Source organism: Pseudophryne corroboree, chromosome 9 (assembly GCF_028390025.1).
Source record: "Pseudophryne corroboree isolate aPseCor3 chromosome 9, aPseCor3.hap2, whole genome shotgun sequence".
In the NCBI taxonomy this organism is placed as follows: domain Eukaryota; kingdom Metazoa; phylum Chordata; class Amphibia; order Anura; family Myobatrachidae; genus Pseudophryne; species Pseudophryne corroboree.
In genome coordinates, this window is record NC_086452.1 from 192,909,415 (window position 1) to 192,935,596 (window position 26,182).

Here is a 26,182-nt window from a genome sequence, read left to right on the forward strand (position 1 = left end):
GACTCACGACCACCACCAGATGTTAAAGGTGCTCGGTCAGACTCCAGGAACAGATGGTAACTTCCGAGTACAGGATCTCTGAGAACAGGAACAACCAAATAGACCGGGACTGGGAACTCTCTGCAGCAGACAAGGCAAACAGGAAACTATCACCGGCGTCTGTAGGAAGTCCTGAGGATGCCTTTATTCAGGCACCCTCCAATCAAGATCCAGACAGGACAATCAAAAGAAATGCCGTGCAGCTTGCATGCTGCACGGCCAGCACATAATCAGGGCAATAGGATAGACCCAGCAACGGGGAACGCGGCTGCACGTGGCGTCCCCGTTGCTAAGGCCAGAGGCGGCTCCGTGCGCCCAGCGTCTCAGCGTTGCCAGGGAGCCGGCGGCTGAACGCGCCCGGCGTCCCTGGTTGCTAGGCGCCGGGCCGCACGGCCGAGCGGACCCCGGCGCCTAACAGTACCCCCCCCTTGAGGAGGGGTCAAGGAACCCCCAAGGCCCGGTTTCCGAGGAAATTCATGAAAAAATGCCCTTTTCAGCCTCGGGGCATGAAGGTCTTCATCCAGGACCCACGACCTTTCCTCTGGCCCATAACCTCTCCAATGCACCAAAAAATAAAGCCGACCCCGGGACAACTTGGAATCGAGAACCTTCTCAACCAAGAACTCTTGCTGACCCTGTACATTAACTGGTGATCTCCCCTGAGATTTTTTACGAGGAAATCTGCTGGACGAAACATATGGTTTAAGCAATGAGCAATGGAAGGTATTTCCGATCCGCAAAGTCTTTGGTAAACGTAACCGGAAAGCAACTGGATTGACTTTTTTGATAATGAGAAATGGTCCAATAAATCTAGGACCCAATCTGGCTGAAGTTTGTCGAAGTTTGATGTTGCGAGTCGACAACCACACCCTGTCTCCTACTTTAAAAGTGCACGGCCGCCGGAGCCTGTCAGAAAATTTCTTTTCCCGGAAAGCTGCTTTTCTGAGAGCCAGGTGCACTTTTTTCCAAATAAGTTTAAGATGAGAGGTCAGGGCCAGAGAGGAGACAGAGGAATGTTGAAAAAATGAATTAGCTCTGGGGTGGAAACCAAAAACTGCAAAAAATGGAGACACATTGGTGGAGGAATGACAGGCATTATTATAAGCAAACTCCGCCAATGGAAGAAACTCAGACCAGTCATTTTGGAGTTTGGCCGAGTACAAACGCAAATATTGTTTTAGAGATTGGTTAACTCTCTCAGTCTGTCCATTGGATTGTGGATGATAGCCGGAGGTTAATGATAATTTCATCTTTAACGAAGCACAAAAAGATTTCCAAAATTGCGCAATGAATTGTGGACCCCTGTCAGAAACAATATCGGTGGGTAACCCATGGAGTCTGAAAACATGACGGAGGAATAAGACTGCCAATCCCTGGGCAGATGGCAATCGGGGAAGAGCGATGAAATGGGCCATTTTGCTAAAACGGTCCACTACTACCCATATGACTCGGCATCCTGCTGACAGAGGGAGGTCCACCACAAAATCCATGGAGATATGCGACCATGGCCTAAGGGGAACATTCAAGGGCATAAGTTGACCAATGGGCAAAGAACGAGGAACTTTATGCTGTGCACAGACCTGACATGAAAAAACAAACTCTTTAATGTCTTTGGAAAGACCAGGCCACCATACTGAGCGGGATACCAATTCCAAAGTCTTGGCGATTCCAGGATGCCCGGCAACTTTGCTATCATGGAACTCTGCCAAAACAGTTGCTCTCAAAAATTCAGGGACAAAAAGACGACCAGCAGGAGTATTTCCAGGAGCTTGATGCTGAAGCAGCTTTAATTGGGAAAATACATCCTGTGTGAGACCTGCCTGAATGACTGAAGACGGAAGTATGGGGGTAACAGGACTGTTGTCTTGAACCGGAAGGAAACTGCGTGACAGGGCATCTGCCTTGGTATTCTTGGAACCTGGTCTGAAGGTGATAATGAATTTGAAACGAGTAAAAAATAAAGCCCAACGAGCCTGTCGGGCATTCAGTCGTTTAGCCGATTCAATGTATTGAAGATTTTTGTGATCAGTCAAAACTGAAATGGTATGGGTCGCTCCTTCAAGCCAATGTCTCCACTCCTCGAAAGCCCATTTAATAGCCAGCAATTCCCGGTTACCAACGTCGTAGTTGGATTCTGCAGATGAGAATTTCCTGGACATATAGGCACAAGGATGTAACTCAAGGGAATCTGGATCCTTCTGAGACAGGATAGCCCCTACTCCAACCTCCGAGGCATCAACCTCAACAATGAAAGGTAATTCTGGGTTGGGATGTCTAAGGACAGGGGCTGAGACAAAGGCTTGTTTTAAGGCCTGAAAAGATAACTCAGCTTCACATGACCAATTGGTAGGATCTGCTCCCTTCTTAGTAAGTGCCACAATAGGAGCAACTAGGTCAGAGAAAGAGTGAATAAATCTTCTATAGTAGTTCGCAAACCCTAAAAAGCGCTGAATTGCTTTTAAATTGGTGGGTTGCGCCCAACTAAGGATGGCCTGGAGCTTTTTTGGTTCCATTCGGAATCCCCGAGGGGAAATAATGTACCCTAAAAAGGATACTTCTGTGACATGAAATTCACACTTTTCCAGCTTGGCATATAAGTGATTTTCACGTAATTTCTTTAGCACCTGACGCACCTGGGTAACATGCTGTTCCACGGAGTCAGAATATATCAAAATATCGTCTAAATAGACCACGACGAATCTTCCCAGAAACTCACGAAGCACATCATTAATGAGATCCTGGAAAACTGCCGGAGCGTTAGATAGGCCGAATGGCATGACCAGATACTCATAGTGGCCTGACTGAGTACTAAATGCCGTTTTCCATTCATCCCCTGACTTGATTCTGATGAGGTTATATGCTCCTCTCAGATCAATCTTAGAGAAAATAACAGCCGAACGTAGCTGATCAAAGATGACAGAGATCAGCGGCAGAGGGTAAGTATTCTTTACTGAGATTTTATTCAGAGCTCTAAAGTCAATGCAGGGTCTGAGTGAACCATCCTTCTTCTCTACGAAGAAGAACCCTGCACTTAAAGGGGATTTAGATGGCCTGATAAACCCTTTCCCAAGGCTTTCTTTCACATACTCATTCATGGCCACAGTTTCAGGACCAGACAATGCATATAACCTTCCTTTAGGCAACGTGGCACCAGGAATTAACTCAATGGTACAATCATAAGGCCTATGGGGAGGCAAAATATCTGCATTGCCCTTAGAAAACACATCAACAAAATCCTGGTATTCCCCAGGAATATGTGCGGAACCGGCGGCAGCTACTCGGATAGGAAGCGTAATACATTCTTTATCACAGATGGTACCCCATTGTAGGATCTCCCCGGACTGCCAATCTATGATGGGATTATGAAAGGCCAGCCAAGGGTGACCCAGAACCACAGGAACTGCTGGACAATGGGTAAGGAAAAACTCAATCTTTTCAGAATGCAAAGCTCCCACCGAGAGCAAAACTGGAGGTGTACATAGAGAAATAACCCCATTGGACAAGGGACTCCCGTTTAAACCATGCATGGTGATACACCTATTCAAGGTTAGCTGAGGAATACCTAAGGCCTTGGCCCATGTTAAATCCATAAAGTTTCCTGCAGCTCCACTGTCCACAAAAGCAGAGACCGAGGAACAGAGGCTGCCATAGGAAACTTTTAACAGGAACCAACAGTGAATTATTTGAGGAGATGAGCTGCAGACCAAAGTGAACCCCCTCACAACTCACTTGGTCAGGAAGTTTCCCGACTTGTTTGGACAACTACGGGCAAAATGTCCCTTACCTCCGCAGTATAAACACAGACCAGAATTTTGCCTCCTGGTTCTTTCTTCCGGAGACAATTTGGAGAGACCTATCTGCATAGGCTCCTCTATGTCTACAGGAATGGAAGGAACCCAGGAAGAGGACCCGACAGATGCCCCTTTTTCAGCCCTCCGCTCTCTGAGCCGACGATCTATCTTAATAGAGAGCTCCATGAGGTTATCGAGGGTCGCAGGAGCGGGATACTGGAGGAGACTGTCTTTTATAGATTCAGATAAGCCGAGGCGAAACTGACTGCGCAGGGCTGGGTCATTCCAGCCACAGTCGTTCGACCAACGGCGAAACTCCGTACAATAATTCTCTGCGGGATTCCTACCCTGTCTAAGAGCACGCAACTGACTTTCTGCGGATGCCTCTCTATCAGGGTCGTCATACAATAGCCCTAAAGATTTCAAAAAGGCGTCTACAGACGATAAGGCCGGATCGTCTGTCTTTAAACCAAAAGCCCTGGTCTGAGGATCCCCCTGGAGTAGAGAAATAATAATCCCAACCCGCTGAACCTCTGTACCTGAGGTAACTGGTCTTAAACGAAAATACAGTTTGCAAGATTCTTTAAAATTAAAAAACTGCTTTCTATCCCCAGAAAAACGGTCAGGCAGATGCATTTTTGGTTCAGGGACGACCCTCGGGGAGGTCCGTAACAGATCTTCCTGTGAGCTCACCCGGAGGGACAGATCCTGAACCATCTGAGTAAGTTCCTGAATCTGACTAACTAGAACAAAAAAGAAAATCAAGAGAGCGCTAGTTCACATTTGATGTGGATATTTTATTTATATTAAATGAAAAAAAGTTATAAGAAAAATTTATTATTTCTCTAGCAATGTTTAAAACATTTCAACTTATTGCCGGCCGGCAGAAACACTCTCACCACATAAAAAATAATAATAATTCTAAAACAGGACAATTCCCTTTCTTAAAAAAGAACAATTTGCATGAATCCTAAAAATACAGCTATTTATATAGTAATCAGTGAATGCTTCACAATTTTTCTCACAGATTGTATATGTATTAATTTTAACCATGGATGTAATACTAGTCACATATTTTAAGCAAAGTCTCTCCAGAGAATTGAAACCTGTATTCAGTTGCTTTTTGAAATCTTGCTACAATGTAACAGTCCACGTATCAAAATTGTGAAGGAATGCTGAAGATATTCCTGGGTATGTTTATGAAACAATGAAACAACATTCAAATGAGCTATAATGATTAGTGGCGTGTCATGACACTGAGGAAGCCGCCGATACTGAGGAGTAGGCGGAGAAACGCGTCTGTCTATCATTGCCCGCACAGTTAGCGGAGGAATCCATACGGAGGAACTCACACCAGCCTGATCGGTGTAAACCGACACCACCTGAGAAGGGAAAACTACCACCAGCTTGAATTCACGGACTCCGGATAAGGCTAAAGGTACAAGATATTACCATTAAAAGCCGGGAGGACGAACTGTCTGCTGCCGTGGATAGATGAGAAATTTAAGTCCCACAGCTAACAGGTGATCGGTGAGTCAATCAGCCGGGAGCACTATCACACGCACGGTGATTGCTTCGGAGACATTTTTGCATGACAAAACATTCATTCTATATATTTAGTACAGGCTACGGATAACTGGCTCAAACATCTGTGAAAGTATATTGGCTTAACGAGCATATTCATCTAAGAGCAAATAATTACCAGTGAAAGCAATTGCCACTAATCATTATAGCTCATTTGAATGTTGTTTCATTGTTTCATAAACATACCCAGGAATATCTTCAGCATTCCTTCACAATTTTGATACGTGGACTGTTACATTGTAGCAAGATTTCAAAAAGCAACTGAATACAGGTTTCAATTCTCTGGAGAGACTTTGCTTAAAATATGTGACTAGTATTACATCCATGGTTAAAATTAATACATATACAATCTGTGAGAAAAATTGTGAAGCATTCACTGATTACTATATAAATAGCTGTATTTTTAGGATTCATGCAAATTGTTCTTTTTTAAGAAAGGGAATTGTCCTGTTTTAGAATTATTATTATTTTTTATGTGGTGAGAGTGTTTCTGCCGGCCGGCAATAAGTTGAAATGTTTTAAACATTGCTAGAGAAATAATAAATTTTTCTTATAACTTTTTTTCATTTAATATAAATAAAATATCCACATCAAATGTGAACTAGCGCTCTCTTGATTTTCTTTTTTGTGCTTTATATTTGGGGCATATATACCAATAGCCCTATAGAGAGCAGCTTCAAAACATTTGTGTAAATCACAGCGCCAGGTTTGGTTCATTCTTTTGACTAACTAGAAACTGGCCAGGATTTGGCCCAACACCGGTGGGATTCATGAGGCCGACAAAAATTCTCCCAACTGAATAAGTGAAAAAATTAACTCTTGTTCAAATTTTTTCTTTTGTCAGGCCGGTGATAATGTTATGATTCCTGAACTCCAGACCGGAGGAGATCTTATGACAGGGATCTGAGTTCAGGAAAATAAGCTGGTTGTGGGAGCTGGAAGGCCTAGTAACCCCTGGCGCCCTAACTCCGTTGTCTCGCCCGTGTTATCAGAAATCCCCTGCGAGACTATGGTTGCTTGAGCCCATGGCAGCCGCGTTCGAAGGGCGGATTATGTCTGCCCAACCCCGATGCCCCCGCAGGTCTTAATGGGAGACAAGGGGAAGTCCGAGACAGGGTGATAACAAGGGGCCCTCTAACTAAGCAACACGGCCAGGGGTTACAAGCTGACTTAACTAAATCAAAAGGTATGTGCGGATTTGCCGCCAGGGAAAAGGACAACCAAAGATCCACTGATCCGACACTCCTATCCGGCACCGCTGGACACCAGAGTGGATCTGTGGAAGCGGAATCCTCCGCAAAACTCCAGAACACAATATAAACAAAATAATAAATAGTAGCGGACTAGCCGCAACACACGGCTGCGCCGCGACTCACGAACACCACCAGATGTTAAAGGTGCTCGGTCAGACTCCAGGAACAGATGGTAACTTCCGAGTACAGGATCTCTGAGAACAGGAACAACCAAATAGACCGGGACTGGGAACTCTCTGCAGCAGACAAGGCAAACAGGAAACTATCACCGGCGTCTGTAGGAAGTCCTGAGGATGCCTTTATTCAGGCACCCTCCAATCAAGATCCAGACAGGACAATCAAAAGAAATGCCGTGCAGCTTGCATGCTGCACGGCCAGCACATAATCAGGGCAATAGGATAGACCCAGCAACGGGGAACGCGGCTGCACGTGGCGTCCCCGTTGCTAAGGCCAGAGGCGGCTCCGTGCGCCCAGCGTCTCAGCATTGCCAGGGAGCCGGCGGCTGAACGCGCCCGGCGTCCCTGGTTGCTAGGCGCCGGGCCGCACGGCCGAGCGGACCCCGGCGCCTAACAAATACAGTATTCTAGATGAGGCCGTACCAATGACCTATACAGTGGCATTATTACTTCTTTCTTTCTGCTGCTGATTCCTCTCCCATTGCAGCCAAGCATCTGACTAGCCTTCCTCATTGCTTTGTTACATTGCTTACCTGCCTTTAAGTCACCTTAGATAGTGACTCCTAGATCCCTTTCCTCCTCAGTAGTTTCCAGTATAGTGCCATTAATACTATATTTAGCCTTTGGATTTTTGAGACCCAAGTGCATGATTTTGCATTTTTGGGCATTAAACTGTAATTGCCACACTCTTGACCATACCTCTAGTCTACCTAGATCCTCAGTCATTTGTTTTACCCCATCTGGTGTGTCTACCCTGTTGCATACCTTTGTGTCATCAGCAAAAAGGCATACTCTCCCTTTAATACCATTTGCAATGTCACCAATAAAGATATTAAAAAGCACTGGTCCAAGTACAGATCCCTGGGGTACTCCACTGGTAACATTTCCCTCCTGTGAATGCACTCCATTTACCACAACTCTCTGTTTTCTATCCCGCAATCAAGATCTTATCCATTCAAAAATCCTAGTATCCAATCCCAAGCTTCCAAGTTTATTTAGCAGTCTGCGATATGGAACAGTGTCAACAGCCTTACTGAAGTCTAGATAAGCTATATCCACCGCTCCACCTTTATCCATCACTTTAGTCACACAGTCAAAAATGTCAATAAGATTGGTTTGACATGATCTCCCCGCAGTGAATCCATGCTGTTTGGGATCCTGTAAATTGCTGGATTTGAGATAATCTACAACTCTTTCTTTTAAGAGTGTTTCTATCAATTTCCCTACTACTGATGTAAGACTCACTGGTCTGTAGTTGTTTGCCTCTTCCTTGCTTCCACTTTTGTGCAGTGGGACTACGTTCGCTCTTTTCCAGTCCTCTGGAATTACTCCTGTAGCTAATGACTGGTTGAATAATTCTGTCAATGGTGCTACCAGCACCTCTTTAAGTTCTTTTAGTATCCTTGGATGTATCCCATCTGGCCCCATAGATTTGTCCACTTTCAGCTTTGAGAGTTCTGTTAGGACCTTCTCCTCTGTAAATGTACTTGTGTACCCATCTGCGACTTTGAGCAAATGCCACTACAAAGTCCTTCTCTAGTCTATGGGGGGGTATGCAATTAGCTCAATTTTTTTCACCTAGGTGAAAAAAACTGAGCTTTTCGCTATTTTTAGGGCAAATGTGGATTTGCCCTAAAAATAGCAGGGACGTTTTTTGCGCATAGGCAAAAAATGAGGCACATGGATCGATTTTGAGTCATTTTTCACCAATGCCTTTTCACTTAAAAAAAATAAGGTGAAAAAAAGGCATTGCCGAAAATGCCTTCAAAACGGCCGTAAATGGCCGTAATTGAATACTTAGGGGGGTGAATCCATTAGCTCCGTAACGATCGGAGCTAATTGCATACACCCCAATATCTGTGCATATAAAAGTGCAAGTACTGATACGCCAACTTTGAGTGTCTGTAGATGCTGTATTACCTCCTGTTGTGTCTTTAGACACCACCATCTGACACACCATTGAAACCTATGGCAGGTTTCCATTTGATTATGGCCTCCTATGTCAGTGGTTGAGCATCTCTGTATTCCATTGATAGCCTTCAAGGGGGACTCCAGCCATGCTTCTCCATACAAAGCGTGGTTAAACCTATTTATTATGGACAGCTAATACCATCTCAGAATGGCAATAATAGATGGGTATCTATTGTAAGAAAAATGCTTTTTTATTAAAATAAAGTGTTTTTTTCTGTTTTCTTTTTTCCATTTTTTTTATTGTCAAAACTAACTTGGTTTAAGATTATTTTTTTTTATTGAATTTGAGACTGGAATCTCAAGTCCATTAAGTTGGCTCACATGTACTCCCTCACAACTAAATGGATTGGCTCATGGTAAGACTACTAAGCATTACTTACAGTAGCTGCCACTGACTATACAGCCTCCTGACAAATCTATGTTATTGTGTTGATTGTTTAAACAGGTCCCTTAGTGACTTTCCCTGTGCATCAGGCTCAAGTAGCTGGTGCCCTTTAACTGAGGCACCTGACTATAAGGAGTACCCCACAGTCATCTATTTACTAAACACAACAACTGATTGGCAAGCAAAATTCATTCCTTGACTAATAGAACACAGATAACTAGTACCTGAAAGCATCATCCTTAGGTATCAGCTATACCCGAGCTATATACAGTATTAACTAAAAAAAATAGAAAACACGCTGCTTGTTACTTTGCTTGTTTTTTTTTTTTTCATTTTATTTAACATTCTTGTTTAACCTGATGTTCCACAGAGTGCAGCGAGTCACACATCGGCCACTCCTAAGTCAAGAGTAGAGGTGATTTGGCTGCCTCCAGTACCAAGAGTCAAGTCGGCTGTACAGTTCAGGTAATGGATGGAGCTTCTCTGCAGAGCTAGGTGCATTACACATTGAGCACTTCATAAACATTACTCAGGATACATTACTAAGAAATGAGAATTTTGTATTTGATTTAAAAGTATATACCACAACAGGGTTCAAAGTGTGAGAATGTAAGCAAGATTGGATTCACAGTGTTAGATTATAGACACGGATAGGTTTTCTGTGTAAATGTGTAGTCAAGGTCAGAGAATGTAAGGCAGTATACATGATGAGGGTTTACTGTGCAAGGGTATTGGAATGGTCACTTGCAGAGTATAGATTTAGGCATGGATGATTTTATTGAGTAAAGGTGTAGGCAAGGCTAGCTTTAGTTTGCAATGTTGTAGGCATTTCTGGTGTTAAGGTGTAATGATGTAAGCAAATCTAGGTTTAGAGTACAATGTTGTTGGTAAGTTTGCATATACAGTGTGTGGATAAAGAGAGGTTTCATGCTGCTCCTAAAGCAGACAGACCTCGTCATTGATCTATGCACTGTACATGCATATAGTATTTGTAACCTATTTCACCCAAAAATGGGAAATTAAATTATACAGATATGGCCTAAAAACAGGATTGTATCCTGTCTCTCCAGCTAGCACACCTTTCCATCTCTCTAACCAGCACCCCTTCTGTCTCTCTAGTTAACACCCCTTCTGTCTCTCCAGACAGCAGGGCCGTTTCTAGACAATTTGGCTCCCATGGCGTGTGCCAAAAAAGGGGAGTGTTATCTCTGCAAGGGTTATTGCTTTGTAGGAAAATACTACCTTACACCCCAATTTTTCACCTTGCACCCCTAGACTTTGGCCACCCCAGGGAAAAAAATCCTGATTCATGCCCCTTACAGTATTTGATATAATGCCCCTTATAACATTAAGTGCCCCTTACACCATATTATGCCATACACAGTAATGCCCATTGCACCTTATGTCCCACACAGTAAAGCCCCTTAGACCATATTATGCCCCAGTTATGCCTCTGACACCACATTATGCCCAACATAGTAATGCCCCTTTCACCATATTATGCCTCACATAGTAATGCCCAACACCATATTATGCCCTGTCACCATATTATGCGCCACACAGTAATGTCTCGGACACCATACAGGTGAAACTCAGAAAATTAGAATACTGTGCAAAAGTTAATTTATTTCAGTAATTTAACTTAAAAGGTGAAACTAATACATTATATAGACTCATTACATGCAAAGTGAGATATTTCAAGCCTTTATTTGTTATAATTTTGATGATTGTGGCTTACAGCTTAAGAAATCCCCAAATCCAAAATCTCAGAAAATTAGAATATAACATAAAATCAATAAAAAAAGGATTTTAAATACAGAAATGTCGGCCCTCTGAAAAGTATAATCATGCATATGTACTCAGTACTTGGTTTGGACCCCTTTTGCATGAATTACTGCCTCAATACGGCGTGGAATGGATTATATCAGCCTGTGGCACTGCTGAGGTGTTATGGAAGACCAGAATGCTTCAATAGCATCCTTCAGCTCTTCTGTATTGTTCAGTCTTATGTCTCTCATCTTTCTCTTGGCAATGCCCCAAAGATTCTCTATGGGGTTCAGGTCAAGTGAGTGTGGAGGAGCTTCACACGGAGTGGACTGAGGCTGAAGTTAGTGCATCAAGTTGAATTGCTGAAATAAATGAACTTTTTGCACGATATTCTAATTTTCTGAGTTTCACCTGTATAATGTCCCCACAGTTATGACCCTGTCACCATATCATGCCCCACACAGTAATATGAATCCATACAAATGATGACACACTACCTGCTCATTGTCAGCCCCCCCACCCCCCACTGCGGGTCCATGGTTTTGGCACTTCTCAAAACCGCTGTTGCACTGGCCTCCCTTCACACACAGGTCCTCTTTTAAATGCCCCTCCAAAAATGGCTTCCACCTCAACTAGCTTCCTTCACAACTGTCTCCTTTGAAGTGGTGCCCATTTTGGGAGAGACATTTTGAACAGTATTCCATGTGGACGGCCAGACCGCATGGAATACTGACTGCAGGAGACACTGGCCATGTCTGCAGGTTCCCTGTGATATTGCATAGCTCACCCGGCCCTAGAAATGGCATTGCCAGCCAGTACCCTTTTGTCTCTCAAGCCAGCACCCTTTCTGTCGCTCCAGTCAATACCCCTTATGTCTCTACATTCAGCACCCCTTCTGTGTCTCTAACCAACATCCTTCTGTCTCTTCAACCAGCCCAACTTTCTGTGTGTCTCCAGCCAGCACCCTTCTGTCTCACCAGCCAGCCCCCCTTCAAACTCTCCAGTCAGTCCTCACCCTTCTGTCTCTCCAGCCAGTCCCTCTCTTCTGTCTCTCCAGCCAGCACCCCTTCTGTCTCTCCAGCCTGCCACCACAGCCCACAGACAGTTGCCTTCTTCTGTATCTGACTGCGGCTGACCTTTTTGTGATGCAGATGGCTCCTCTGCTATGCTGTCATGTGTTCCTTTTCACAATTGAAAAACAAAAACAAAAATACCTTTATTCATTGGACAAGGCAGCTGCTGGATAGGGCCAGTGGCTGCCCGGCCCCCAGACCACACTGGATAGGAGCCAGGGGTGAGCCAGGACCCCTTCTCTGTCCCGGCCTGGGACTCCAGTCCCAGCAGTCCCCCCTGATGGTGACCCTACATATTGTTAACCCCAAAATAGGCTAAAAGCAGCTGTTAACATTCTGTCATTGTTGACAATGTGAATAGATGTTGAATATTGATATTTCGTCCATGTCGACATTGTGGTTTCTACATTATGAATGTTGACATTCTGAGCGTATATCCTGTCAATATCTCACTAGATGCCAAGTGTGTATTGTAGGTGATCATAATTGAGGTACTAATATGGGCAATGTGCATTTTTCTTTAGCAGATTTTGCTTCCTATTTCAAGGACAAGATGGATAAGATCAGATATGAACTGCTCTTACACAGCCAACAATCTGCTCAATTACTTCCCTGAATTCTCTGACACATTCTTTTCATTTGATCCCACAAATGAAGATGAAGTAGCTATACTCTTCCCATCATCCCTCTCTACCACCTATCCTTTTTGATTCAATAACCTCATAAATCAGTAGAGCAGAGCTTTTCTGTGCTCATCCCAACATTAACTAAAATCTGTAATCTCTCTCTACTTGTATCTTTCCATCAAGCATGCATTACTCCTATTCTGGAAAAATGGAATTCTGACCCTAAGGGGTAAGATGGGATGTTGCCCATAGCAACCAATCAGATTTTACTTTTCATTTATCTAGCACCTTCTGGAAGATAATACCTGGAATCTGATTGGTTGCTATAGGCAACATCCCATCTTAAATAGAACTGCCATTTTAGTAAATTTACCCCTAACAGTGAAATTCCTGGCCGGGTGGTCTTCTGTATGCCGGCGGTCGGGCTCCCGACGCTCAGTATACCGGCGCCGGGAGCCCGACAGCCGGCATACCGACACTTATTTTCCCTCGTGGGGGTCCACGACCCCCATAGAGGGAGAATAAAATAGTGTGGCGCGCGTAGCGCGCCATTGTGCCCGTAGCGTGGCGAGCGCAGCGAGCCCGCAAGGGGCTCATTTGCGCTCGCCACGCTGTCGGTAAGCCGGCGGTCGGGCTCCCGGCGCCGGGATGCTGGTCGCCGGGAGCCCGACCGCCGGCCAGCCGTAGTGAACCCTTCCTGGCCTATCTCTCAGCCCCCATGCCCCTCCAAGCTACTTGAGAGACTTACCTATACCCATCTCAGACACTTTACCTGCACAATTTATTGGATACAGTTCAGTCAGGTTTTCGTTCCTATTACTGCTAAGTTTTATAGCCATTGCCAACTTCTTATTCTTCTGGATCTCTCTACTGCATTTGACAATGATGACCACTCTCTTCTCATACAAACACTTCAATCCCAAGATCTTCAAGGATCTGTGCTATCTTGGTTATTAGTCTGCCTTTCAAATTGCTCTGTCAATGTGCGTTTCTCAGAATCCACCTCCTCTTCCCATCATCTATGAGTTGAAGTACTGCAAGGATCAGTCACAGGTCCTCTGATTTCTTTCAATCTATGCCATATTCTTTGGCAAACTTATCAACTTCTTCTGATTACAGTATCATCTGTATGTGGATGATAGTCAAATCCACCCTAATAATAATAATAATAATAATAATAATATTTTGTTAGTAATCAATAACATTGCAGTTTAGTTGTATTTTTGTTATTTTTAAAATCCTATTAAATAAAAATTGTCCAAATTCTTTTAGGGCTACAGTGGTGCAACAATTCAGTACATTTTGGACGAACATTGGAAGTGATATTATACCGGCTGCATCCGCAGGGCCAGAGCTCTTGGTAAGTGAATTCTGAGGAACATTTTTTTTTTTTTTACTGTAGAGCAGGAAAGTTTACCCTACTTAAAAATAGATTCAGCTCTTCATATTTATAAAAACAGTTTCTGGCCTGTTTTAATACAAGCAAACTAAGGGCCTAATTCAGACCTGATCACTAGGTTGCATTTTCTCACAGCCTGTGATCAGGTTCGAACTGCGCATGCTTATGCACCGCAATGCACAGACGCATCGTAAGACTGCAAAGGGCATTGGTGCATAGCGACGGGATGGTGCGAAAAAAACGATTGCACGGGCAATTGCAAGGAGATTGACAGAAAGAGTGCATTTGTGGGTGGCAGCTGACCATTTTCAGCGAGTGTCTGGAAAAACACAGGCGTGCCCAAGCATTAGAAGGGAGGGTGTCTGACGTCAAATCCGGTACCGGATAGGCTGAAGTGATCGCAGCAGCTAACTAAGTCCTGGGCTGCACAGAGACTGCACAAAATCAGTTTCAGCAGCTCTGTTACATATGCGTTCGCACACTTGCACAGCTAAAATACACTCCCCCAGTAGGCGGCGACTATCTAATCGCAGGGCTGCAAAAATCGCTGCCCATCGATCAGGTCTGAATTAGGCCCTAAATTCCTACGCTGTGAGAATTTAGCTTTAAAATAGACGTGGGGCTAAACATGCTAGGACATGTGGTACCTATTCACTTCACAAAAGCCCCATTTGCCTTGGCAATATATATTATCATAATCAAATAAACCCATCTGAATATTTCATTCATGTAGTCTTAATGGTACAATTAGTTAAACCATTTTGTAGCAATAACAGTTTTTTATTGTACGATACAAGTGACCAAACTAAAATGAGTCACATCCACAAAATCATTGAAACGATTGAGGAATAAAGTACACTAGACGCAGCCCAGGGTTTATTTGCATGGGTCGAAGGTGAGTACTATTGTTACAGTATATCGATCACATTGGAACACTTTGTTTTGTGGTTTGGATTTAATGGCTGTATTTAGTATGGCACTCAAATGTTTTTTAGCCTGGGTAATTCTCCTCGAATAATTTGTAAAGGGAGGTATGATATGATACCAGCAAATGATTGATTAACCAAGGCACATTTCAAACAACCTATCTCCTGTTTCAATTTTGAACTGAAGGCTGGACAATACAATCTTTGGGTAAGAATGGACAACCCCTTTAACTACTTGGTAATTGACCACAGTGTTAACTAAAATTTCTTAATTTCACCATGTATACTGGAAATATCCTTGAAAGTGAACTCTATGTAAAATAAATTTTCATAATTCATTTTATGTTTCAGGCTCCAACTGTAAGCCAGTTTGTGCTCAGTTTTACTGTATTGAGCTACACCATGCTTGCCATGTGAAGACTAAGAACCGGAAGTCAAGTGGAGAATAATCCCAAATTCTTTCAGTATGTTTTCATATAACACATTTTGTACTTTTACTTTTTGTATGAATAAATGAACACGTTTCAAGACTCCATTGTTCATAGACTGCTTGAAATTCTTTAGAGGACTAGATACCATTACCCACCATCATTCATTTCAATAAGACAAAATAGTAGTGATGAGCACCGGAAATTTTTCGGGTTTTGTGTTTTGGTTTTGGGTTCGGTTCCGCGGCCATGTTTTGAGTTCGAACTCGTTTTGGCAAAACCTCACCGAATTTTTTTTGTCGGATTCGGGTGTGTTTTGGATTCGGGTGTTTTTTTCAAAAAACCCTAAAAAACAGCTTAAATCATAGAATGTGGGGGTCATTTTGATCCCAAAGTATTATTAACCTCAATAACCATAATTTCCACTCATTTTCAGTCTATTCTGAACACCTCACACCTCACAATATTATTTTTAGTCCTAAAATTTGCACCGAGGTCGCTGGATGGCTAAGCTAAGCGACCCAAGTGGCCCACACAAACACCTGACCCATCTAGGAGTGGCACTGCAGTGTCACGCAGGATGGCCCTTCCAAAAAACACTCCCCAAACAGCACATGACGCAAAGAAAAAAAGAGGCGCAATGAGGTAGCTGTGTGAGTAAGCTAAGCGACCCTAGTGGCCGACACAAACACCTGGCCCATCTAGGAGTGGCACTGCAGTGTCACGCAGGATGGCCCTTCCAAAAAACCCTCCCCAAACAGCACATGACGCAAAGAAAAAAAGAGGCGCAATGAGGTAGCTGTGTGAGTAAGCTAAGCGACCCTAGTGGCCGACACAAACACCTGGCCCATCTAGGAGTGGCACTGCAGTGTCACGCAGGATGGCCCTTCCAAAAAACACCCCCCAAACAGCACATGACGCAAAGAAAAATGAAAGAAAAAAGAGGTGCAAGATGGAATTGTCCATGGGCCCTCCCACCCACCCTTATGTTGTATAAACAGGACATGCACACTTTAACCAACCCATCATTTCAGTGACAGGGTCTGCCACACGACTGTGACTGAAATGACGGGTTGGTTTGGACCCCCACCAAAAAAGAAGCAATTAATCTCTCCTTGCACAAACTGGCTCTACAGAGGCAAGATGTCCACCTCATCATCATCCTCTGATAGATCACCGTGTACATCCCCCTCCTCACAGATTATCAATTCGTCCCCACTGGAATCCACCATCTCAGCTCCCTGTGTACTTTGTGGAGGCAATTGCTGCTGGTCAATGTCTCCACGGAGGAATTGATTATAATTAATTTTAATGAACATCATCTTCTCCACATTTTCTGGATGTAACCTCGTACGCCGATTGCTGACAAGGTGAGCGGTGGCACTAAACACTCTTTCGGAGTACACACTTGTGGGAGGGCAACTTAGGTAGAATAAAGCCAGTTTGTGCAAGGGCCTCCAAATTGCCTCTTTTTCCTGCCAGTATAAGTACGGACTGTCTGATGTGCCTACTTGGATGCGGTCACTCATATAATCCTCCACCATTCTTTCAATGGGGAGAGAATCATATGCAGTGACAGTAGACGACATGTCCGTAATCGTTGTCAGGTCCTTCAGTCCAGACCAGATGTCAGCATCAGCAGTCGCTCCAGACTGCCCTGCATGACCGCCAGCGGGTGGGCTCGGAATTCTGAGCCTTTTCCTCGCACCCCCAGTTGCGGGAGAATGTGAAGGAGGAGATGTTGACAGGTCGCGTTCCGCTTGACTTGACAATTTTGTCACCAGCAGTTCTTTGAACCCCAGCAGACTTGTGTCTGCCGGAAAGAGAGATCCAAGGTAGGTTTTAAATCTAGGATCGAGCACGGTGGCCAAAATGTAGTGCTCTGATTTCAACAGATTGACCACCCGTGAATCCTTGTTAAGCGAATTAAGGGCTCCATCCACAAGTCCCACATGCCTAGCGGAATCGCTCTGTGTTAGCTCCTCCTTCAATGTCTCCAGCTTCTTCTGCAAAAGCCTGATGAGGGGAATGACCTGACTCAGGCTGGCAGTGTCTGAACTGACTTCACGTGTGGCAAGTTCAAAAGGTTGCAGAACCTTGCACAACGTTGAAATCATTCTCCACTGCGCTTGAGACAGGTGCATTCCACCTCCTATATCGTGCTCAGTTGTATAGGCTTGAATGGCCTTTTGCTGCTCCTCCAACCTCTGAAGCATATAGAGGGTTGAATTCCACCTCGTTACCACTTCTTGCTTCAGATGATAACAGGGCAGGTTCAGGCGTTTTTGGTGGTGCTCCAGTCTTCTGTACGTGGTGCCTGTACGCCGAAAGTGTCCCGCAATTCTTCTGGCCACCGACAGCATCTCTTGCACGCCCCTCTCGTTTTTTAAATAATTCTGCACCACCAAATTCAATGTATGTGCAAAACATGGGACGTGCTGGAATTTGCCCATATTTAATGCACACACAATATTGCTGGCGTTGTCCGATGCCACAAATCCACAGGAAAGTCCAATTGGGGTAAGCCATTCTGCGATGATCTTCCTCAGTTGCCGTAAGAGGTTTTTAGCTGTGTGCGTATTCTGGAAAGCGGTGATACAAAGCGTAGCCTGCCTAGGAAAGAGTTGGCGTTTGCGAGATGCTGCTACTGGTGCCGCCGCTGCTGTTCTTGCGGCGGGAGTCCATACATCTACCCAGTGGGCTGTCACAGTCATATAGTCCTGAGCCTGCCCTGCTCCACTTGTCCACATGTCCGTGGTTAAGTGGACATTGGGTACAACTGCATTTTTTAGGACACTGGTGAGTCTTTTTCTGAGGTCTGTGTACATTTTCGGTATCGCCTGCCTAGAGAAATGGAACCTAGATGGTATTTGGTACCGGGGACACAGTACCTCCAACAAGTCTCTAGTTGCCTCTGCAGTAATGATGGATACCGGAACCACGTTTCTCACCGCCCAGGATGCCAAGGCCTCAGTTATCCGCTTTGCAGCAGAATGACTGCTGTGATATTTCATCTTCCTCGTAAAGGACTGTTGGACAGTCAATTGCTTGGTGGAAGTAGTAAAAGTGGTCTTACGAGTACGACTTCCCCTCTGGGATGACCATCGACTCCCAGCAGCAACAACAGCAGCGCCAGCAGCAGTAGTCGTTACACGCAAGGATGCATCGGAGGAATCCCAGGCAGGAGAGGACTCGTCAGAATTGCCAGTGACATGGCCTGCAGGACTATTGGCATTCCTGGGGAAGGAGGAAATTGACACTGAGGGAGTTGGTGGGGTGGTTTGCGTGAGCTTGGTTACAAGAGGAAGGGATTTACTGGTCAGTGGACTGCTTCCGCTGTCGCCCAAAGTTTTTGAACTTGTCACTGACTTATGATGAATGCGCTGCAGGTGACGTATAAGGGAGGATGTTCCGAGGTGGTTAACGTCCTTACCCCTACTTATTACAGCTTGACAAAGGCAACACACGGCTTGACAAATGTTGTCCGCATTTCTGTTGAAATACTTCCACACCGAAGAGCTGATTTTTTTGGTATTTTCACCAGGCATGTCAATGGCCCTATTCCTCCCACGGACAACAGGTGTCTCCCCGGGTGCCTGACTTAAACAAACCACCTCACCATCAGAATCCTCCTGGTCAATTTCCTCCCCAGCGCCAGCAACACCCATATCCTCCTCATCCTGGTGTACTTCAACACTGACATCTTCAATCTGACTATCAGGAACTGGACTGCGGGTGCTCCTTCCAGCACTTGCAGGGGGCGTGCAAATGGTGGAAGGCGCATGCTCTTCACATCCAGTGTTGGGAAGGTCAGGCATCGCAAACGACACAATTGGACTCTCCTTGTGGATTTGTGATTTCGAAGAACGCACAGTTCTTTGCTGTGCTTTTGCCAGCTTGAGTCTTTTCATTTTTCTAGCGAGAGGCTGAGTGCTTCCATCCTCATGTGAAGCTGAACCACTAGCCATGAACATAGGCCAGGGCCTCAGCCGTTCCTTGCCACTCCGTGTGGTAAATGGCATATTGGCAAGTTTACGCTTCTCCTCCGACAATTTTATTTTAGATTTTTGAGTCCTTTTTTTACTGATATTTGGTGTTTTGGATTTTACATGCTCTGTACTATGACATTGGGCATCGGCCTTGGCAGACGACGTTGCTGGCATTTCATCGTCTTGGCCATGACTAGTGGCAGCAGCTTCAGCACGAGGTGGAAGTCAATCTTGATCTTTCCCTATTTTTGGAACCTCAACATTTTTGTTCTCCATATTTTAATAGGCACAACTAAAAGGCACCTCAGGTAAACAATGGAGATGGATGGATACTAGTATACTTATGGATTGATGAGCGACTGCCGACACAGAGGTAGCTACAGCCGTGGACTACCGTACTGCGTCTGCTGCTAATATAGACTGGATGATAATGATATAAAAAAAATATATATATATCACTACTGCAGCCGGACAGGTATATATTATATAATGACGGACCTGCTGGACACTGTCAGCTCAGCACTGCAGACTCCTAAAGTAAGCTACTAGTAGTATCAAGAAGATAGAAAAAAAAAAACACCACAGGTAGGTGGTATACAATTATGGATGGACGAGCGACTGCCGACACAGAGGTAGCTACAGCCGTGGACTACCGTACTGCGTCTGCTGCTAATATAGACTGGATGATAATGAGATATAAAATATATATATATCACTACTGCAGCCGGACAGGTATATATTATATAATGACGGACCTGCTGGACACTGTCAGCTCAGCACTGCAGACTCCTAAAGTAAGCTACTAGTATCAAGAAGATAGGAAAAAAAAAAACACCACGGGTAGGTGGTATACAATTATGGATGGACGAGCGACTGCCGACACAGAGGTAGCTACAGCCGTGGACTACCGTACTGCGTCTGCTGCTAATATAGACTGGATGATAATGATATAAAAAAAAATATATATATATATCACTACTGCAGCCGGACAGGTATATATTATATAATGACGGACCTGCTGGACACTGTCAGCTCAGCACTGCAGACTCCTAAAGTAAGCTACTAGTATCAAGAAGATAGAAAAAAAAAACACCACGGGTAGGTGGTACACAATTATGGATGGACGAGCGACTGCCGACACAGAGGTAGCTACAGCCATGGACTACCGTACTGCGTCTGCTGCAGTGCTAATATAGACTGGATGATAATGATATAAAAAATATATATATATTACTACTGCAGCCGGACAGGTATATATTATATAATGACGGACCTGCTGGACACTGTCAGCAGAATGCGTTTATAGAATAAAAACACCACACGACGAGTGTTTAACTTTTTCAGGCAGACTCACAATATACTGGTGGTCAGTGGACACTGGTCAGTCACACTGGCACTGGCAGTGGCACTCTGGCAGCAAAAGTGTGCACTGTTAAAATATGTACTCCTGCTATAACTGCTCCCCAGTCTCCCCCACAATTAAGCTGTGTGAGCAGTGAGCACTCAGCACAGTCAGATATACAGTATTACATAGATGATGCAGCACACTGAGGGCACACTGAGGCTGAGCACAGATATGGTATGTGACTGTGTCACACTGCTGTGTATCGTTTTTTTTCAGGCAGAGAACGGATTAATTAAACTGGTGGTCACTGGTCACACTATCAGCAAGTAGTACTCCTAATATGCTCCCCAAAATTAGTAAATCAAGTGTCTCTACTACTCTCTGGTCTACTCTAAACGGAGAGGACGCCAGCCACGTCCTCTCCCTATCAATCTCAATGCACGTGTGAAAATGGCGGCGACGCGCGGCTCCTTATATAGAATCCGAGTCTCGCGATAGAATCCGAGCCTCGCGAGAATCCGACAGCGGGATGATGACGTTCGGGCGCGCTCGGGTTAACCGAGCAAGGCGGGAAGATCCGAGTCTGCCTCGGACCCGTGTAAAAAGCGTGAAGTTCGGGGTGGGTTCGGTTTCCGAGAAACCGAACTCGCTCATCACTACAAAATAGAAAAAGAAAAAATAGAAAGGTAGCGGTACAAATTAGTAAGAAATACCAGTATTGTGACAAACAATCCAGTTACCGCATAATTGAAGAACATTGAATCAAGCAAGACAAGACAAGGGGAGAAGGGAGAAGTAAAAGGGGAATGAGAGTATTCGAGGGTGCTAAATATGCACTATATGAGAAAACATAAGAGAAATCAGCAATCTGTTAAACATGGATTTAGAAGAGACCGTCTATTACTGATTCCCAAATCATTGGTTACAAGATCCTTACAGTCCTGACTAGATAAGACAGATAAACCTAAGTTGACTAGGAGTAATGTATAACCTTAAAGTTATGCAGTACTAATGAGATCTATCGATGAGTGCATGTCTATGCAAGAGTTAGATTATACAATACCAACATACTTACACATCACAAGGGGACTTCTCCTTGCAGAATACAGCACAAAAAACATTGTGATATATCTTGGAGATTTCAATATTATAGATGGATGTTATAAATAAAGTATAGGAGGAGGCCCTAAAGAATGGCTACAGAGGAGTTGAAGCTACATATAAGGTTAATCCGTTTATAGCAGGTGCATGATTTGAGTTTGCTGGTGTGCATCTAAGTTTTCAATATATTTGCCCCATTTTGTAAAAAAAAATTCTATAGGCAGAGATGCATTCATCAAAAGAGAACGTTTGTCAAACATCAATAACTGCAATAATTTGCTATTCAGTTCACATATAGAAGGGGCAGTTTTGACAGTCCAATGAATTAAAATAAGTAATTTTGCTACCGTTAAGATAATCGTTATAAGAGGAGTAATAGTAGATTTAGTGTCAGTTTTTTAAATTTATACATAAAAAGTCTAAAGAATCAGGCAATATATTGACAAAAAATGTAATTTATAAATTTTAATACTTTTCTCCAAAATCTGAGTATTTTATTAGAGGACCAAAAAAATTGAAACAATTTAGCATTCATCATCTTGCACTCATACCACTTCCCAGTCTCATCCTGTACCATATGTTTGCGTTGAGCTGGGCTGATGTATATTCTGTGAATTGATTTAAAATAGACTTCTTGTAAATATGTAGATTGAAGAGTTTTCATAGTGGAAGAGAAATGATGTAACAAAGTCTGCAAGTCAATAATTTCCGGTATATCTACCTTCCATGCTAGCGTTATGGTGTGACATGTAGAATCTAATGATGACTGAATGAGTACGTCATATAAAAAAATGTGCTTTATGAGCTTGTGTGTATAAGACCATGAAAAGAAAAATTAGAGGGTCTGGGTTATGGGGGGAGATGATAGAAGATATGAGTGGTGACATAATTGCGAACCTGTAGATACATAAAAAATTGAGATTGCAAAGGATGATACTTGTGGCATAATACCTCTAAAGGAAAAATGTTGCCTCCTGGGTCAAATAATTTCATGGCTAGATCCAGACCTTTACAGCGCCACCCTGCAAATGCATTATTTTGAAGAGAGGGGGGTAAATTTGGATTATCCCATATGGTAAGAAAAGGAGTTATTCTGAAATCCCTTTCAAGCTTTTTGTTTATTTGGCGCCAAGCATCACAAGTATTTTGCAAAAGGATGTGATTCAGTACCAGAGAAGGGAGAAGCCTAGGAGTGTGTAATAAAGCACTGAGAGAATAAGGCTCAAATAAAGATTTATCTCATTTTAGATCTGTGTAAGTCGATTTATCTAATAGCCAGTAATATAATGAAAATGAGTCGACCAGGCGTAAATCTGGAAATCAGGGATACTGAGGTCACCCATACATTTAGATTTGGTGAGTTTCGATAAAGACATTCTGGGTTCTTTACCATTCCAGAGGAATGATGACATAGCTTTATTAATAGTACACAAGTCCGATTTAAATCTTTGGGAATACCACAGTTTTCAGAACTGCCGCTCTACCAAGTAGAGACAGGGGTAGTTTATTCCAACACTCTAGTTGAGTCTTCATTTTAGACATTAAGGGCGTGAAATTAGTCTTATAGATTTTATAGGGATCACGAGTGATTAATGGCCCTCATTCCGAGTTGTTCGCTCGTTCTTTTTCATCGCATCGCAGTGAAAATCCGCTTAGTACGCATGCGCAAAGTTCGCACTGCGACTGCGCCAAGTAACTTTACTATGAAGAAAGTATTTTTACTCACGGCTTTTTCTTCGCTCCGGCGATCGTAATGTGATTGACAGGAAATGGGTGTTACTGGGCGGAAACACGGCGTTTCAGGGGCGTGTGGCTGAAAACGCTACCGTTTCCGGAAAAAACGCAGGAGTGGCTGGAGAAACGGTGGGAGTGCCTGGGCGAACGCTGGGTGTGTTTGTGACGTCAACCAGGAACGACAAGCACTGAACTGATCGCACAGGCAGAGTAAGTCTGGAGCTACTCTGAAACTGCTAAGTAGTTAGTAATCGCAATATTGCGCATACATCGGTCGCAATTTTAAGAAGCTAAGATTCACTCCCAGTAGGCGGCGGCTTAGCGTGTGTAACTCTGCTAAATTCGCCTTGCGACCGATCAACTCGGAATGAGGGCCAATATTTCCAGATATTTGATGTGGGAAGGCTGGATAGTAAATTGAGAAAGCGTATTGTGAGTCAAAATCGTGGGGGATAGAGCAGTAATAGGAAAAATTTCTGATTTGCTATCATTAATCTTATAGCCAGAGAAAGGACTAAAGGAGTCTATGATATTCATAATAACTGGTACGAGAGGGAGTTGGAGACGAAAAAGTAACATATCGTCCACAAAAAGGGCTAGTTTGAGTTCTTTATTTGCCACCGATATGTCTTTGTAATCAGGGGAGGAAGGAAGTGCTATTGTTAGGGGCAGGGCCGCCATCAGGGGGTGCTGAGGGCACAGCTGTCCCAGGCCCAGCCTCTCTGACAGAGAGATGAGACCCCGGGATGCTCATGCAGCCACCTGCCCTCCCGCCTCCATCCCCAACGTTCCGCGGTCGTCCCGCTGTTCTGCCGCTGTCCTCCGACCCTCCAGCAGCTCTGTATAGAAAAATTCCCTCCCAAAATGGCCGCCGCCACAGAGGAGACAGTTATTCAAGATACTACAGGAGCCCTCTAGTATAACTGTCTTCTATGTGGCGGCGGCCATTTTGGGACGGACGTTTTCAATACAGCTGCAGGAGGACGGAGGAGAGCAGCAGAACAGCGGGGATGGAGGTAGGCAGGCAGAGGCATCAGCATCCCGGGCCCTACGGACAGCGCACATGTATGTATGCATGCATGCATGCATGAGTGTATATATAATACACACACATGTGTTAACTGGTACTATTCTACAGTGGCGGGGGGCCCTACCTATTTTGTAAGTCCCGGACCCCGCAATTTCTGATGGCAGCCTAGTTAGGGGTTCGATGGTGATGGCAAAGAGGAGTGGAGAAAGGGGACATCCTTGTCTTGTTTCTCTTTGGATTGGGAAAGAAGAGGAGAGAAAACTATTACAGGCATCTTGGGATGTGGGATCTATGTATACAGTCTGTATGTAGGAAATATAAGATTGAAAAATTTCAAATTTGACCATCGTGGAGAAGAGATGGGGCCAGAGTACTAGGCACAAATGTTTTCTCAGCATCAATTGTAAGAATCACATTAGGAGGGCTTGAACAATTTTCTGAGTATAGGGCTTGTGTGTCAGGCCCGGGTGTTTTTGTGAATCCGTTAACCCGGAACCAACCACAGGTGTAGGTGCTGGGCTATGAAGAAAGCAGGGAGGACGAAGAAAGTTCCGATTCATATATTTATTCAAAATAATAATTCAGTAAAGGGTTAACTGACAAGTTGTTAATCATCATATTATACTGAAGTATTGCAGGAATAATATGCAAGAGAAAACTCAAAAATAAATAAAAGAAATGTTCATGGAAACATATGCAAAACAAGCTGATGAATAAATGTTGGATTGTCCAAATATAAACAAGCTTTGATGCAGAACTGCAGAATGTGATTAACTGGATAATGCAGACATGAAGAGATAACTGTAAGGATTTGCAATGGAGTTTTGAGAGTTAACTGAGAGACTGTGAAGAATTATCCTTGTTATGACAACATAGCAAATATAAACAAACTTTGATGCTGAACTGTAGAATGTTATTAACTGGATAATGCAGACATGAAGAGATAACTGTAAGGATTTGCAATGGAGTTTTGAGAGTTAACTGAGAGACTGTGAAGAATTATCCTTGTTATGACAACATAGCAAATATAAACAAACTTTGATGCTGAACTGTAGAATGTTATTAACTGGATAATGCAGACATGAAGAGATAACTGTAAGGATTAGCAATGAAGCTTTGAGAGTTAACTGAGAGACTGTGATGAATTATCCTTGTAATGACAACATAGCAAAAAGTACTGAATTGGGTTACTTGCGGGTTCCGGAGATCACTGTGAAACTGTAGTAGAAGACAAGGTGATGAATGGGTTAAATGCAGAGTTGAACAAACGAACAGCTGAGAGAAATGAGATCCTGCAGACTTTGTAGGATAAGCAGACTGACAAGGTAACCTCATGCAGGACACTGGGAATCCAAGTATTTCCAATAGGTGTGCAATTGACTGATAGCACAATGGAGAGCCGGTAGATCTTTGGCAGTGAAGGCTGCAAACGGACCTCTGGGAACGGAGGCGATATCTGGACCACGGGAATCACACAGGAATGCACGGAGAGAGTTCAGAGCTAGAGCACAGCTTTGATACAACAAAGCACTGGCCCAGAGTAACATAATCCCAGCCTACTTAAA

The 26,182-nt window shown here is 43.9% G+C and overlaps 1 protein-coding gene across 4 annotated transcripts in view; it reads left to right on the plus strand.

The window, feature by feature from the left end:
* LOC134957843 (putative ferric-chelate reductase 1) overlaps window positions 1-15,523 on the plus strand; it is a 149,814-nt gene extending 134,291 nt beyond the window's left edge. For all 4 annotated transcript variants that reach the window (XM_063940056.1, XM_063940055.1, XM_063940054.1 and 1 more), the window contains 3 exons: window positions 9,570-9,664; window positions 13,938-14,025; window positions 15,342-15,523. In XM_063940056.1, coding sequence (XP_063796126.1) covers window positions 9,570-9,664; window positions 13,938-14,025; window positions 15,342-15,407 — 249 coding nt within the window. In that variant the 3' untranslated portion in view covers window positions 15,408-15,523. The remainder of the gene's footprint in view (window positions 1-9,569; window positions 9,665-13,937; window positions 14,026-15,341) is intronic.
* Window positions 15,524-26,182: the final 10,659 nt, after the last annotated feature.